General features: G+C 46.7%; 1 protein-coding gene across 5 annotated transcripts in view; it reads left to right on the forward strand.

The window, feature by feature from the left end:
- Positions 1-16,625, forward strand: part of LOC137320906 (centromere protein F-like) — a 346,288-nt gene that overhangs the window by 274,354 nt on the left and 55,309 nt on the right. For 4 of the 5 annotated variants that reach the window (XM_067982890.1, XM_067982888.1, XM_067982889.1 and 1 more), the window contains one exon: positions 1,826-2,056. The exons of the other annotated variant lie outside the window; for it this stretch is intronic. In XM_067982890.1, coding sequence (XP_067838991.1) covers positions 1,826-2,056 — 231 coding nt within the window. The remainder of the gene's footprint in view (positions 1-1,825; positions 2,057-16,625) is intronic. 5 annotated transcript variants of the gene reach the window in all.

The raw sequence follows: 16,625 nt of genomic DNA on the forward strand, positions 1-16,625 counted from the left end.
ACTTTATTTCCCACTGACTTCCTGCATCGGTTCCCATCCCCCTGCCACATTAGTTTAAACCCTCCCCAACAGCACTGGCAAACACTCCCCCTAGGACATTGGTTCCAGTCCTGCCCAGATGCAGACCGTCCAATTTGTACTGGTCCCACCTCCCCCAGAACCGGTTCCAATGGCCCAGGAATTTGAATCCCTCCAGCTTGCACCATCTCTCAAGCCACGTATTCATCTTAGCTATCCTGTCATTCCTACTCTGACTAACCCGTGGCACTGGTAGCAATCCTGAGATTACTACCTTTGAGGTCCTACTCTTTAGTTTAACTCCTAACTCCCTAAATTCAGCTTGTAGGACCTCATCCTGTTTTTTACCTATATCGTTGGTGCCTATATGCACCACGACAACTGGCTGTTCACCCTCCCCCTCCAGAATGTCCTGCAGCCGCTCCGAGACATCCTTGACCCTTGCACCAGGGAGGCAACATACCATCCTGGAGTCTCGGTTGCGTCCGCAGAAACGCCTGTCTATTCCCCTTACAATCGAGTCCCCTATCACTATAGCTCTGCCACTCTTTTTCCTGCCCTCCTGTGCAGCAGAGCCAGCCACGGTGCCATGAACCTGGCCACTGCCACCTTCCCCTGGTGAGCCATCTCCGCCAACAGTATCCAAAACGGTATACCTGTTTTGGAGGGAGATGACCGCAGGGGACCCCTGCACTGCCTTCCTACTCTTCCTCTGTCTGTTGGTCACCCATTCACTATCTCCCTCAGTAATTTTTATCTGCGGTGTGACCAACTCACTGAACGTGCTATCCACGACTTTCTCAGCATCGCGGATGCTCCAAAGTGAGTCCATCCGCAGCTCCAGAGCCGTCAAGCGGTCAAACAATAGCTGCAGCTGGACACACTTCCCGCAGGTGAAGGAATCAGGGATACAGGAAGGAGCCCTGAATTCCCACATCCCACAAGAGGAACATGACACGGCGCTGGGATCTCCTGCCATGACTTAACCCTTAAATTAGCTTAAGAACAACTACAATGTCAAGAGAAAAAAAAAGGAAAGAAAAACTACTTACCACTCCCTTTAAGGAGTTTACTCCTTTAAATTGTTCTCAATTTAGAGAATGTTAACTACACTAGGGACCTTGATTCACTAAAAAATAAACGCTACTTCCTATAAGACCTGCAGACCTTCCCTTTCCTTTTACTTCAGTTACTGTAGATAAGGAGAAATACTCACCTGAACCTACTCACCAATCAGGTGCCTCCCCTGTGTCGCGTCCCGATCTGATTCCTGACGTCACTTCGAACTCGGTCGCAGCTCCGCTCGGCTCCGCTCGGCTCGGCTGTTCTCAGCGCTCTGAAATCCCGCCTTTTATCGGACGCTCCCTCCGCTCGGCTCGGCTCCTCTCAGCTGTTCTCAGCGCTCTGAAATCCCGCCTTTTATCGGACGCTCCCTCCGCTCGGCTCGGCTCCTCTCAGCGCTCTGAAATCCCGCCTTTTATCGGACGCTCCCTCCGCTCGGCTCGGCTCCTCTCAGCTGTCCAGAATATTTGATTAAAAGCAAAATACTGCGGATGCTGGAAATCTGAAATAAAAACAGAAAATGCTGGAGAAGCTCAGCAAGTCAGGCAGCATCTGTGGAGAAAGAAACAGAGTTAAAGTTTCAGGTCGAAGACCTTTCATTTTTGTTATATTTTCAGTTCCCTTCATTTAACCTGCGTAAACGAGCTCATCAGAGCTGAGTAAATATTTATGCCTCTTGTCAACAATTTTTATATTTTGAATTTCAGTAAATTACTTAACCTGTTTTTAATTCCATGTGTTGTAGGGCAACCTGGAATCAAAACTATGCAAGCTTTACAGACATCTGAATGCAATCAAACATACACTGAGTCTTATTCTTGCACCAGGCCAAGAATTTCATGAGCAGGTTTGTCATATCCTTCCTGGCGTTGTCTATGCCAGGTTGCTAAATCATGTGACCACATGCAACCAATCACTGGAAGAGTGCTGCATGGATCTGTTGACCCTCACACTGATTGTGCCTTCTGCCCCTTGGGTGAGTGTGTTTGTCACCTTTTCTATATAATAATTACAGAAGTCTAGTCTAGTTGTTTAAGGGTTGCAGAAAATAATAGATGATTTAGAATACCATATTTTTCTGAAATAGGGTTTGGTCTATCCTTGACAATGTATTTGCAGCCAGACTTCTTTTTAAGCAGTACCCGGTTGCCCTTTGAACACAGCAAGGTCCTTTTAGTCATTTTTTGAAAATAACTTTCTGAAATTGAATTAAAACCAAAGTTATTTTGGAAATAACTAAAACAACTTGGGTAAGGGGGGAAATCTGTTTTTGCTGAATTGTACAATTGAGGGAGGTCAGGGTTGAGGAATAAAATCTTTTCTCAATTTCTGTAACTGGTGCCACCATCAAGCTCTTCCAAATGTGGTGCAGCATCAATTAGATACACTACAAGCTCCCTCTACAATGTGCCTTAAAGAAAAACTAAACTAGAATTTATATGGTGTCTTATCAAGTCCTCAGGATGTACCAAAGCACTTCACAACCAATGAATTACTTTTGAAGTCCAGTTACTGTTGGTATGTATTAAGAGGGAAAGAAAGTCTGGGGGAAATATATTTTCTTCAAAGTACTCCCCCCATATCTTTGTAAGAATTATAATATTCAACACCAATTTTTAAAAATAGGCAAATTTCCTGCTGAAGACTCACCTTTTCAGATTTCCTTCCTTCCAGGCCACTCCTGTGATATTACTGATGGGGAGGAGCTGCCTCCATCTAGTGGCAACTCCATTCATTTTAATAAAGGTTGGAATGCCCAGTCAAAATGGGAGCCAACTTGGAGCCACCCAACCACAGGAAAATACACTACTGACTGAAAATTCTGCATACTTTGCTGTTAGTGTGTTTTGCCTGGGCACAATTCCAGATCAGTTACCAGGCCCATTCAAAAGTTGCAAACCCGCCCCATTAAACTAAATGGGTGCATTCTGGGATGCAGAAAGCTCTTTTCCATCAGTGTTATCACCATAGGTCTCCATTAGGGGAGAAAATTTGATGATTTTTAAAAAACAGTAGAGCATGGAGGAGATGTCTACTTCCACCTCTGTAATATCGCCCATCTCTGACCCTGCCTCAACCCATCGGCTGCTGAAACCTTCATCTGTGCCTTTGTTACCTCCAGACTCGACTATTCTAATGTTCTCTTGGCCGACCTTCCACCCTCCTTAAACTTCAGCTCTTCAAAATCTCTGCTGTCCATATCATAACTCGCACCAAGTCCCGTTCACCCATCACCCTTTTGCTTGTTGACCTACATTGGTTCCGGGTCCGGCAGCACCTCAATTTTAAATTTTCATCCTTGTTTTCAAATCCCTCCATTGCCTGGTCCCTCCCTATCTCTGTAACCTCCTCCAGACCTACAACCCCTCGAGATCCCTGCACTGCTCCATTCTTGTCGCTTGTGCATCCCTTCTTTCCATCGCCCCATCATTGGTGGCTGTGCCTTCAGCTGCCTAGGCCCTAAGTTCTGAAATTTCCTCCCTAAACTTCTCTGCCTTTCTACCTTTCTGTCCTCCTTTAAGATGCTCTTTAAAACCTACTTCTTCGACCAAGCTTTTGGTCACCTGTCCTAATATCTCTTTATGTGGCTCAGTGACAAATTTTGTTAACTATGTTAAAGGCACTATATAAATGCAAGTTGTTGTTGTTGTTGTTGAGGTGTTTAATTTGCCGCCCACCTGTTCTTGGCCTGAGAAACGGGCAATTTGGCAATTGGGCAATTGAAAATCAAGAATACAGCCTCAGTCAGAGAATTTGTGATGGAAACTATGCTCGAGCATAGGACCTCAGCTAAGGGAGGCTTTGCTGTAGAGGACCCTGGAGTGACCATGTTCTCTATGGTGGTTTACTGCTCATCAAGTGGTCATGCAGCACTGTTCAAATATGTCTTGTGGGCATCCTTCATAGAACCCCAAATTGTACCGGCTGTTTGGCCAAATTATATAAACTGCTGATCTCCCAAACTCGATTTGTAGGCAGGCGCTGTCCAAATCCCGAATTTCAGAAGCTGACACTGCCTTTGAGCTGACCCCTTGTCCAGCAGGTTGCGGCTTTTCCAGTTCCACCTACATTTGCTCCTCCTGACTCGTATTCTATACGTCGCCAAGCTCCCTCCTGCAGCTCACTTACTGATCCCTCCAGATTGGATGTATCTGTGCTGGTACCTTCAATTACATCAATGGATGACGCAAGGAGTTGTGAGGATTTCATCACAGAGATATACAAGCCCAACTCTAACTCAGAATATTTTCAGGCTTTAGTAGGACCGTATCACTCTGACAAAAAGAAGGCCCAGAGAGAAGGAGTGAAGAATCTGAGGGAAGATATATATCATCCAAGTGTCCAGCAGAGCAGCCATTTTATGTGAGTCTGTGAACATGCAGCATGCATAAACTTTGTGTTACCAGTATGCTTGATGTTCATTGCTTGCCATATTCAGTGGATCACAGGACAAACGCATTAGCATGGCAACATTGTGGGGTGCTCTATTTAAACATGGACTGTGCATTTGGAAAGAGTTGCTAGAGTGCTGTGCATTCTCCCTTTGTGATGTTCCACCAAGTTACAGTGCAGTGTTGTTAGGATGCATTGTCCAAAGAGATTGTAACATTAATCAAAATGTGAGCCATGACAATCTTTCAGAGGCCAGCAAATTTCTTCATCACCTGCTCTCAGGTTTGGTGCATACGTGAGACAGCATTGACTCTTTCACTCACCTTCATCCAACACTGCTCTTCACTAGTGGATGTCCCTTAGCTCAAAAAGGACAGCCCTTCCAAAGATGCATGCTGGAATGGAACTGTTCTGCTTGTTCCACCTATTTATTCCCTTCAGCAACTGAACAGCTTTAAGGGTATCCAGCAGCCTTTTTAGATCTCCTTGCACTAGATAACCCCACCTTGATCCTGATGTGTTCTCAGTGCATCATGTGCTGTGTTCTGAGATCGCCATAATATCATGTAAATGGGCTGTGCTCCTACTATAGCAAGAAATCAGCTCTCAGAACTGAAGGCACATACAGCACCCAAAGAGCATCATTTCCACCGGAACCACATTATCAGCATTTTCCATATAAAAGTTTTGAGAGAGTTCATCAAACTCTAGATATTGCATTTTAGATGTCAAACTTTCTTTGAAATACTAACAGGTCACAAGTGAATACTCTTAAAAAGTATACAAAAAATGTCAGAAGCTAAATCATTTTGTGCTGGTTTTTTTGACTGGAGATAAACTGGCCTCTCCCCAAAAGGAGAAGCCACATAGCTGTCAATCTGGAGAAATTTCCAACATCAAAAAATGGACTGTAACTGACCTCAGGCCTGATTTTGACCATTTCCCCATCGGGAGTACCTGAGTAGTCACCTTAATTAGAAAAGTGGACATTATAACTGTGCTGCAGGCTCTAGGCTACCCATGGGCATTGCCACAGGAGATCAGCCAATAATAAAAGTCAGCAGTCCCGATGTGAATAAAGGCTCAGTGTTCACAGCTGCTTTCCCAGTTCCCTCTGGGAAATGGTTTGGTGAGAGTACTTGTTGTGAGAGACGTATTTGTACAGTTTGGAGGTGTTCACACAGAGAACATCAGGATGGGTGGTGTCATCTGCTTTAGATTGGACTTTGGACAAGGAAGACAATCAGTATCCACAGCAGCAAGGGCATGCTGTGGAGGGTGCTGCAGGTGGACAACAGAGAGGGGAGCAACAGAGGGATCGAGTTTGCATGAGATGCTACCCATGTAACAGGGTGTACAGAAGCTCAGCTTCCTTGACCTCTTGGAAGAGCAGTGCTCCTAAAAGCTGAGGTTGTCATGTCAGGTGGTCGCAGACATCTGCAGCCTCCCAGAAGAAGGCCTGCTACCTGCCAGACCTGGTGGCCATGTGAAAGTCAACACCAGCCTCAGTTTTTTTGCCTCTAGTTCCTTCCAGGGCGCTACTGGAAACATATCGCGGGTCTCGCAGTCGATTGCACATAAATGCATATGGCAGGTGACTGATAGATTGTTTGCCAGGACTGGGAGGTATGTAAGCTTCCCCTATGATGACAGTAGCCAGAATGAGCGGGCAATTCAGGGACCGCCAGAACAACCATGAGTATTCGTCAACCGCAAGGGATTTCATTCCATCAATGTTCAGCTGGTGTGCAACCACAAGAAAAGGTTCATGCCGGTCTGCACCAGATCCCCTGGGAGCTACCATGATCCTTTCATACTGCGGCAGTCCAACATCCCAAATCTGTTCGTACCTGGAACCTCTGACAGTGCAGCACTCCCTCAGTGCTGCAGTAAAGTGCCAGCCTAGATTATGTGCTCAAGTCCTGCAGTGGGGCTTGATCTTACGATCTTCTAGAAACATAGAAAATAGGAGCAGGAGTAGGCCATTTGGCCCTTCGAGCCTGCTCCGCCATTCAGTATGATCATGGCTGATCCTCTTTCTCATTATCATATTCCTGCTCTCTCCCCATACCCCTTGATGCCTTTTGTTTCTAGAAATCTATCTAGCTCCTTCTTAAATATATTCAGTGACTTGGCCTCCACAGCCTTCTGTGGTAGAGAATTCCACAGGTTCACCACCCTCTGAGTGAAGAAATTTCTCCTCATCTCAGTCCTAAATGTCCTACCCCGTACCCTGAGACTGTGACCCCTCGCTCTGGGTCCCCCCAGCCAGGGGAAACATCCTCCCTGCATCCAGTCTGTCTAGCCCTGTCAGAATTTTATATATTTCAATGAGATCCCCTCTCATTCTTCTAAACTTGAATGAATACAGGCCGAGTCGACCCAATCTCTCCTCATACAACAGTCCTGCTATCCCAGGAATCAGTCTGGTGAACCTTCGCTGCACTCCCTCTATGGCAAGTATATTCTTTCTTAGGTAAGGAGACCAAAACTGCACACAAAATTCTAGGTGTGGTTTCACCAAGGCCCTGTATAACTGCAGTAAGACATCCTTGCTCCTGTACTCAAATCCTCTTGCAATGAAGGCCAACATACCATTTGCCTTCCTAACTGCTTGCTGCACCTGCATGTTTGCTGACTCAGAGACGAACGTGCTACCACTGAGCAAAGTCTGACACCTTTCCCCGTTTCTTACTCCTAATTTTATTATTTTAACTTTACTTTTACTTTATTGTTAATATACCCAAACTGTATAATCTAATCCTTTTTTAATTTAAAAACACAACTTTAAAACACTTTATTTACCTTTCTCTCTGAACTTTTCAGGTGCCATCATCCATTTTGAAGGAGAAAGCTGAATTTGGAAATATTGACAATTGAGACTTGCAACAATGTCAAAGCCCTAACCAGATTACTCTTTTATATTTTCACATCGAATAGGGGCTTACTACTACTGTCACTGAAAACTACCTTCTTGATTTCCTAGAAAAAATACTGCAGACTGGTTTCCTACATCACATAATAGAATCAGATGTTTTTGCATGAAAGCCAAGAGATTTATTGTAATGATAAAAGGACCTATTTTTCCATTTATCACATAATATGTGTTAAACAAGACCAGCATACCTTTAGTAATAAGCCGTAGTAATTTAAGCAAAAAATATTGGCCACTTTTTATTTTATAGTTTCTTGTAAAAAGTTTACACAATAGGGGAAGGTTGTAGTAAAATTGTAAATATAAGAATAAAGAGCACATTTACAACCTATCATGGTGATTCCACACAATGCTGTCAGCAGGGAGTGGCAATCATGGGTTCATTAATTCTAACAAGCAGAAAACTACAGGTTTCATGCTAGCAATTTCTTGAGATGTGTTCCCTGCAAATCTGCTTTCCGCTGGACCATGGAATCACCCCAATAGTGCAAGGAAAATCTCCCCCCTGCCACCTAGTTCTACCTGTACAGTTTGTTTGCTGGACTTTGTTAATGGGTATCTGCTCACAAACCATGCTTGGAGAAAGTAGTTCTGCCCAATATGTTTCTTTTCTAGAACAATTTTATTAAGCAGCTTGGGATTCCTCAATTAATGATTGAGTTGTGCTCCTGACCCGAGCCCCAGCTGATCCCTATTTGGAAAATCCCCCATTTTCTGCCATTACAACCAAACCTCAGGAGGCTGACACTCTCTACTTCCCATTAATTATAATGACCATCCACTCCTGACCCAGATAAGAGGTGAAAGTTCTCTTCACTCATAATCAAGGTCAAAAGTCCCATAATGGCTAATAGAGGAAGGAAACTGGTTGGTGCTTTGTCCACTTCATATTCTCTTTTCCTTCCATGGCACCTTGAAAACCCCTCCTGACTGCACCATGTCAACTTGAAGAGAGTCTCCCACCTACATTATATCTTTCATTCGTTGCTCTTACAGCAATAGGCAGCATATAGTGGGGTGGGGGCATTCTCCAAATATCCTTAGTAGCAATGCAAATAGTTATTCCTTTCACAAGCACCGAGAATGCAAAGACCCCATTGCACATCTTGGGCTCGATTTTCGGGTGAAGGAGTGGGTGCGTTGGGGCCGGGGGGCTCCGAAAATTGCTGAAATCCCCAGCGGGTTCAGAGCCCGGCTCCAACCCGCCAACTTCCGGGTTCCCCAGTGATGCGTCCGGGTGCGTACGCGCCTCCCGAGTGTGGAAGTCCCGCCAGCAATTAAAGCATGCGGGATGATACTTTGCATAGTTTGTCAGCTAGTTGAAGCACTTGAACTACTTGATTGACTCGACATTTTGGCAGGGGTGCGATTTTGAAGCATCCTCAGCGTGTTTCCCGTGCTGTGGGAAACACTCCCTGTTGCAACAGACATGTTTCAGCCAGCAGCCAGTGGGAGATGCAAATACTTATTTGACAGGTGGGGAGAAAACCTCATTTACTGCAGCAGGGCTCTCTGTCACTTCAGACAAAGTTTTGGCTGCAAGAATTTGTGTTTTCAATCAAAATTCTTACTTTCCACCCAAAACTCTACTTTGTGGACCCCTTCAAACTCACACCGTCAGGATAGGGGGCGCCATGGCTGCATTCACCGCAACATCCAAGGACGAGCAACATCACCAGCCTCGCCTTGCACGGCGTCCACCTCTGCCACGTGGAGCTCCACAACACAGTGCTACACGACAGGCACCTGCACAAGAGCGGGGAGGGCAACAACAGAGAGAACAATGTCGTAGGAGGCACTACCCTCGCAACAGAGGCTACAGACCGAGGCTCAGCTTCCTGGAACTCTCTGAGGAGCAGTGCATATGGAGGCTCAGAGTGAGTCACCAGGTAGTCGCAGACATCTGCAGCCTCCTTCATGCCGAGCTGCTCCCGAATGGCCCGAGCGGCATCTCCTTAACTGTCGCTAACAAAGTCACCACTGCCCTCAACTTCTTCGCCTCTGGATCATTCCAGGGTGCTACCGGGGATATCGCCGAGGTCGCTTAGTCGTCTGCATACAAGTTCATAAGGCAGGTCACTGACGGTTTGTTTTGCAGGGTCTCACACTACGTCAACTTCCCCATGAATGACCTCAGCCAGCCGGAGAGGGCAGTGGGATTCCACGCAGTGGCTTGCTTCCCATGAGTGCAGGGTGTAACCGATTGCACCCATATAGCAATACGAGCACCTCCACACGAGCCAGGACTGTTCATCAACAGGAAGGGATATCACACCATCAACACTCAGCTCGTTTGTGACCACCGCAAGCGATTCGTTCACGTGTGCACCAGATACCCTGGCAGCTGCCACGATTCTTTCATCCTCCAGGAATCCAACATCCCGCCCCTCTTCCATGCACTGAACACCTGTAAGGGCTGGCTCCTCGGGGACAAGGCATACCCCCTGCACACGTGGCTCATGACATCCCTGAGGAACCTCACCACTGAGCAACAGCGTCGATATAACGACAGCCACATCGCTACCAGGAGTACAATTAAGCATGCTATAGGGCTGCTCAAGATGCACTTCAGGTGCCTTGATCGTTCTGGGGGAGTGCTTCAATACGCATCAGACAGAGCGGGACGCATTATTGTTGTGTGTTGTGCCCTGCACAACATGGCACAACAGAGAGGGGCGCTACTTGAGGAGGCCCCATCCACATCTGCCACCCACATTGAGGAGGAGGCTGAGAAGGAGGAGGAGGAGCAGGAGCAACCCATGGGCAGAACAGCGGCTCACCTGGCTGCGCGTGACGCCGGGAGTCACTGATATGTGAACGGTTCTCGTCAGACAGTGTGAAGAGTCCAGTCTTCACACCACCTGGATAGAGCAGCGCCCACACCAGCCCTCCCCCACCCACCTCCCTGCACAAAACAGTCCTGCAACTACACATACACCCACCGTAAAGTGACCCAATGGGTGGCATCAAGTGTGGGCGTTCATGGTGAACCTCATGAAAGGGCCTTATTACAGAAGCCAGTCAAGAATGGCCAAGATGTGGCAGTAGTGGTGACAATAATGATATTTAATGTGCATTTAACAAAAAACAAAATATATAAAAAACATGACCAGCCGTCAAACACCCTTGTGCATCCCCTATGTGCTTACAAAACCTTCGCCTTTCGCTTCCGACTACTTCTACATGGTGCATCCCCTGTGGCTGCGGCAGAGGTAGTGGCAGGTTGTTCTTGTTCATGCCCTGACCGATTAGATGCTTTGGGCCTACGCCCTCTGGGTTTTGGTGCCCATGAGAGCCCCTCCAAAGACTGCTCCACCTGTATCTGTTCAGGGGCAGACTCAGCCACCTGGAGAGGAGGCAGCATTGCAGGTACTGGTTGAAAGGGGGACAACGGATGAGACGTGGGAGCTCTTTGAGTGACGTCCCCACTTCCATGTCCCCTTTCGCCATCATCCCTCCCCTGGGCCAGGCCCACACCACTCTTACCACCCTGCTGGAAGACAGTTTGGAGGACGTGTGTGAACCCTTCTAAGGCCAGTGCTAGTGTATCTGACTGCCTGTTTAAGGCGGCAGAATGTTGTTCACCCTGAGTCCGAACGGCCATTGTAAGGGCCTGAATGGACTCATTTGTGAGCCGTGCTTGAAGCTTGATGGAGGCTAGCCTTCCCTCCATCGCAGACATTCCTGCACTTACCCACGACAGTATGTCAGAGATGGCCACACATCCCTGTGACACTATCTCAGAGATGAACTCACGTTCCTGTGACAGTATCTCAGAAATTCCCTCCCGTACCTGTGCCACCATTCCACTCATGCAGGAGTTGGACTCCTCATCCTCTGCGCTATTGTGGAGAGCGCACCTGTTCCAGCACCTTGCAAATGTGCTGCTGCCCCTCAAGCATTCTCCTTCTAAAGGATAGCCCCCAGGGTTCAGCATCTGTGTCCAGCTGAGCAGAGCCTGGAGAGGAGTGCTCCTACCGACGCGGACTCTCCACAGCTGCCCCTGCCACCAGTATCTGCTTGTACTCACCATGTGCGACCCCAACTAACTACGGACTAGGACCCACCGAGGTTTGAGTATCTGCGCTGGTGGATGGCCGCTCAGATGTGACAGTGCACTCTCAGAGGCCAGCAAGACCTCTGAGGAATCGCCCTCTGCCGTCACAGTGGTCGCTATTAAGCATGATCACAGATGTGTCATGTTGCGATGAGCATACTGAAGTGCTGAAGATGGCAAGGCATGTTAACATCAATTCATATTGTGTGTGCTGAATGTTAAAGTTCTGTCACTAGACGTTTGTCGGGTGCCAGTCTCGGCGTCCCCGATGGACAAGCACTCGAGGGTACGGCTCAGCTCCAGCGCCTCCTGCTCCGCATCTGTGAGGACGATGATTTGTTGTGGCCCCCCTCCAGTCCTCGCCCTCTCCCGTGCATTCTGGGCTCTCTTCTCTTATAAGGGGAGAAAGTACAGATGCATGAGTGAGTGATGATGACGTGGCCAACTGATGAATGCATTGGCTTGGGTATGGCTGACCATGAAAGAGATGCATCAGAGCGTGAGTATGAGACAGAGCCATGACATTGTATGAGGATTGGGTTGAGTGGTAGTGCTGGGGTGACTAATGGGGAGGTGAGGGAGTGCAGGTAAGTTGAGGATCAGCCTTAAGTGGGTGTGAGGAGTGATGTGATATAATGTAGGCAGTGCAGAATGAGCCGGGGGATGGGGCGGTGATGTGGAAGACGGAGTGTAGGAGAATGAGTAAGTGTCCTTACTTTGGCTGACCTAGTTAGGTCATTGAAGTGTTTCCAGCACTGGATCCAGGTGTAGGAGATGTTGCTCCTGCTGGTGACCTCCTTTGCCACCTCGAGCCAGGCCTTCTTGGTGGCAGAGGCAGGCCACTTCCTCCCGTCCGCTGGGTAGAAGACATCCCTCCTCCTCCTCACCCCATCCAGTAGCACCTGGAGTGAGGCATCGCTAAATCTTGGAGCAGCCTTTCCCCTGTGCTGCTTCATTGTAGTGGATGGGTGTTTGCTCCAGGAGCAGCCATTGGAGGACTGCCCCTTTAAATAGAGCTCCTCCAGCTGACAGCCTGTGATGCGGGTGTGCAGTCCGCCCGCTGTGCAGCTTTTGGATGGCAAACCCAGAAGCCACGTTAAGTGGCTCCAATTGACCCGCGATCACGTGGGAAACGGACAGATTTTATTGGGTGGGTTACCCACGCACCCAATCGGCCCCCCCCCCCCACTGCCACCCCACCTCCCCGCTAATATCGGGGCCCTTGTTTCTGCAAGAGCAACAACCTCGAAGGGAAAATAAGCAACGGGCAGGTGTCAGCTATCTGTTATACCAAGCTTACTGACGTAAAGTAGTGGTTCAATAAGAACACCAATTTATCCTGGTTATTTGTACCACTAACAAGGGAAGTAACGAATTAGAGCTCTGCTGTAACCTATGCATGCACTTGGATTTTATGTTGTTTTTGCTTCTACAAGAGTTAGAATTAGCTTAGCGTATTTTTTTTCCAAACAGTGAAGGCTTGGATATTGCAATACAAAACATTTGAAGTTTGGCTGCATTGTCTGTAAAATGTAAATATGCAGAAACAGTAATGTTTATTAATATATTTATTTCGTTACCAAAACCTAAAGATGATATAGTAGTCATGCTTGCCTTTCAAAACTTTAAAAGTGAAGCATGCCGATTGTTTAAATCAGTGATTATATCATATAGGTTTTGTATTAATAGCATTCACACTATTGCCAGCTGAAAAAAAACAATGCTAGACCACCACTTTCAGCTGGTCTCACTTAGGTTGCTATAACCAAGGTTAGACTGCATAGAAGCACTGTACTGGATTTTTGTTGTTAGTAAGATGCACATCTTGATGTGTAAGTGGACCTAAAAATGTCGTGTGTTGTCAGCAAGTGACACAAGGGGGTAAATCTTAACCCGGAGCCGGGAAGAGGTGAATTCGTAACGGGAAACCCGGATTTACGGGTTTCATGGCCATCCTTACGATTTTGACGTAAGGATGACTTTTCATTTGTTGTTTGTCGGTTTCCTGTCCGACAGGCCAGCCAGATTTTCAGGCTGGCCGTCAGTCGGACGGGAGAAGAGCCAGGAAGTGGATACCAGCAGGTAAGTCTTTGATTGTGGGGGGGGGGGGGGGTTCGGGGGTCATCGGGGGAGTCGAAGTCATCGGGGGGGGGTGACGGCGTAGATCATGGGGGGGGGGTGTCGGAGATCGTGGGGGGGATGGTGGAGATGGGGGGGGTTGAGGTCGGTCAATCGCGTGTATGGGAATGCTGCAGGTAGGCTTGTTGGGCCTGGGGGAAGTACTCCTTCTCCTTCAGGCCCACAAGCTGTGCAATAAAGGCACTTACCTGCTGAGCTGGGTCTTCTGGCCTCCTCTTAGATGGCATGAAGCAGAAGGCCCGGGAATTCCGGTCCCCAGGAGTTAAAAATAAAAAACTTGTCAAAATGAACGACCGACCCTCGTCCCGCCTCTGTTAAACCGGAAGTGGGCGGGTCGGAGGCAAGTTGAGGTCAGGTTTTAGTTTTTTACAATTTTTACCTTCCCATCTGCCCCCAACCCCCCGTTCGTGGGGTTAAAATTTAGGCCAAGGTGGGCAGGATCCCAGAGAAAAGATTTCTCAGACATGGAAGGCAGGGATATCCTGGAAACATGGAGTGAATGGAAGTATGTCAGAGGAACGCAATGGGAAAAGCTTGGATGCATAGATGAAGTGAAAAGGGATATTGCTTTCAGTTGAGTGAGGATGACAAATTACATTAAATTTTTATGGTTTCAAAATTCTGGAAAACCCATCAGTTGCCTCTTAGGAAGAAGTGATAATTCTACTCAGCTCTTCCAAGTAAAGCATTGCTCTTTCTGGGTAATCCTACATGATAAATATAGCTTAATATATATAACTAGCAGATCTCCCATGCTGTTACTCACAATAAGTTGCAGAATGTGCAATTAAATAATAATACAGGTGTTATCAACAAAGCATGAAACAAAAGTTTGACGGGAAGTAATTGTGACACTTTTACAGGACTGCATGCAATACACAAGACTTTTAAAGAATTAGTAAGAACATAAGAACATAAGAAATTGGAGCAGGAGTAGGCCAATCAGCCCCTCGAGCCTCCTCCGCCATTCAATAAGATCATGGCTGATCTGATCCCAACCACAAATCTAAAGAACACAAGAAGTCGGAGCAGGACCCGGCCACACAGCCCCTGGGCCCTCTCCGCCACCCACAGGGCATTGACCGATCCGAACTCAGCTTCATGTCCAATTTCCTGCCCGCTCCCCATAACCCCTAATTCCCTTTACTTCTAGGAAACTGTCTATTTCTGTTTTAAATTTATCTAATGATGTAGCTTCCACAGCTTCCTGGGGCAGCAAATTCCACAGACCTACCACCCTCTGAGTGAAGAAGTTTCTCCTCATCTCAGTTTTGAAAGAGCAGCCCCTTATTCTAAGATTATGCCCCCTAGTTCTAGTTTCACCCATCTTTGGGAACATCCTTACTGCATCCACCCGATCAAGACCCTTCACAATCTTATATGTTTCAATAAGATCGCCTCTCATTCTTCTGAACTCCAATGAGTAGAGTCCCAATCTACTCAACCTCTCCTCATATGTCCGCCCCCTCATCCCCGGGATTAACCGAGTGAACCTTCTTTGTACTGCCTCGAGAGCAAGTATGTCTTTTCTTAAGTATGGAGACCAAAACTGTATGCAGTATTCCAGGTGCGGTCTCACCAATACCTTATATAACTGCAGCAATACCTCCTTGTTTTTATATTCTATCCCCCTAGCAATAAAAGCCAACATTCCGTTGGCTTTCTTGATCACCTGCTGCACCTGCATACCAACTTTTTGATTTTCTTGCACTAGGACCCCCAGATCCCTTTGTACTGCAGTACTTTCCAGTCTCTCGCCATTAAGAAAATAACTTGCTCTCTGATTTTTCCTGCCAAAGTGCATAACCTCACATTTTCCAATATTATATTGCATCTGCCAAATCTCCGCCCACTCACCCAGCCTGTCTATATCCCCTTGCAGGTTTTTTATGTCCTCCTCACTCTCTACTTTCCCTCCCATCTTTGTATCATCTGCAAATTTTGATATGTTGCACTCGGTCCCCTCCTCCAAATCGTTAATATAGATTGTAAAGAGTTGGGGACCCAGCACCGACCCCTGTGGAACACCACTGGTTACTGGTTGCCAGTCCGAAAATGAACCATTTATCCCAACTCTCTGCTTCCTGTTCGATAACCAATCCTCCACCCATGCCAGAATATTACCCCCCAATCCCGTGATTTTTTATCTTAAGTAATAATCTTTTATGTGGCACCTTGTCGAATGCCTTCTGGAAGTCTAAATACACTATGTCCACTGGTTCCCCTTTATCCACCCTATACGTTATATCCTCGAAGAACTCAAGCAAATTTGTCAGACATGACTTCCCCTTCATAAAGCCATGCTGACTTTGTCCTATTAAATTATGCTTATCTAAATGTTCCGTTACTGTCTCCTTAATAATAGACTCCAAAATTTTACCCACCACAGATGTTAAGCTAACTGGCCTATAATTTCCAGCCTTCTGCCTACTACCCTTTTTAAATAACGGTGTTACATTAGCAGTTTTCCAATCTGCCGGGACCTCTCCTGAGTCCAGGGAATTTTGGAAAACTATCACCAAAGCATCCACAATCCCTACTGCCACTTCCCTCAAGACCCTAGGATGGAAGCCATCAGGTCCAGGGGATTTATCCGCCTTGAGTCCCATTATTTTACTGAGTACCATCTCCTGAGTGATTTTAATCGTATTTAGCTCCTCCCCCCCGAGAGTCCCCTGTTTGTCCAGTGTTGGGATATTCTTAGTGTCCTCTACTGTAAAGACTGAAACAAAATATTTGTTCAGCATTTTTGCCATCTCCATGTTTCCCACCATTAATTTCCCGGTCTCATTCTCTAAGGGACCTATGTTTGCCTTAGCCACCCTTTTTCTTTTTATATAACTATAGAAACTCTTGCTATCTGTTTTTATATTTTTTGCTAATTTCTTTTCATAATCTAACTTCCCTTTCTTAATCAATCCTTTAGTTACTTTTTGCTGTCTTTTGAAGAATTCCCAATCTTCTATCCTCCCACTAAGTTTGGCTACCTTATATGTCCTTGTTTTTAGTCGGATACTATCC

The sequence above is a fragment of the Heptranchias perlo genome, chromosome 4, assembly GCF_035084215.1.
Source record: "Heptranchias perlo isolate sHepPer1 chromosome 4, sHepPer1.hap1, whole genome shotgun sequence".
In the NCBI taxonomy this organism is placed as follows: domain Eukaryota; kingdom Metazoa; phylum Chordata; class Chondrichthyes; order Hexanchiformes; family Hexanchidae; genus Heptranchias; species Heptranchias perlo.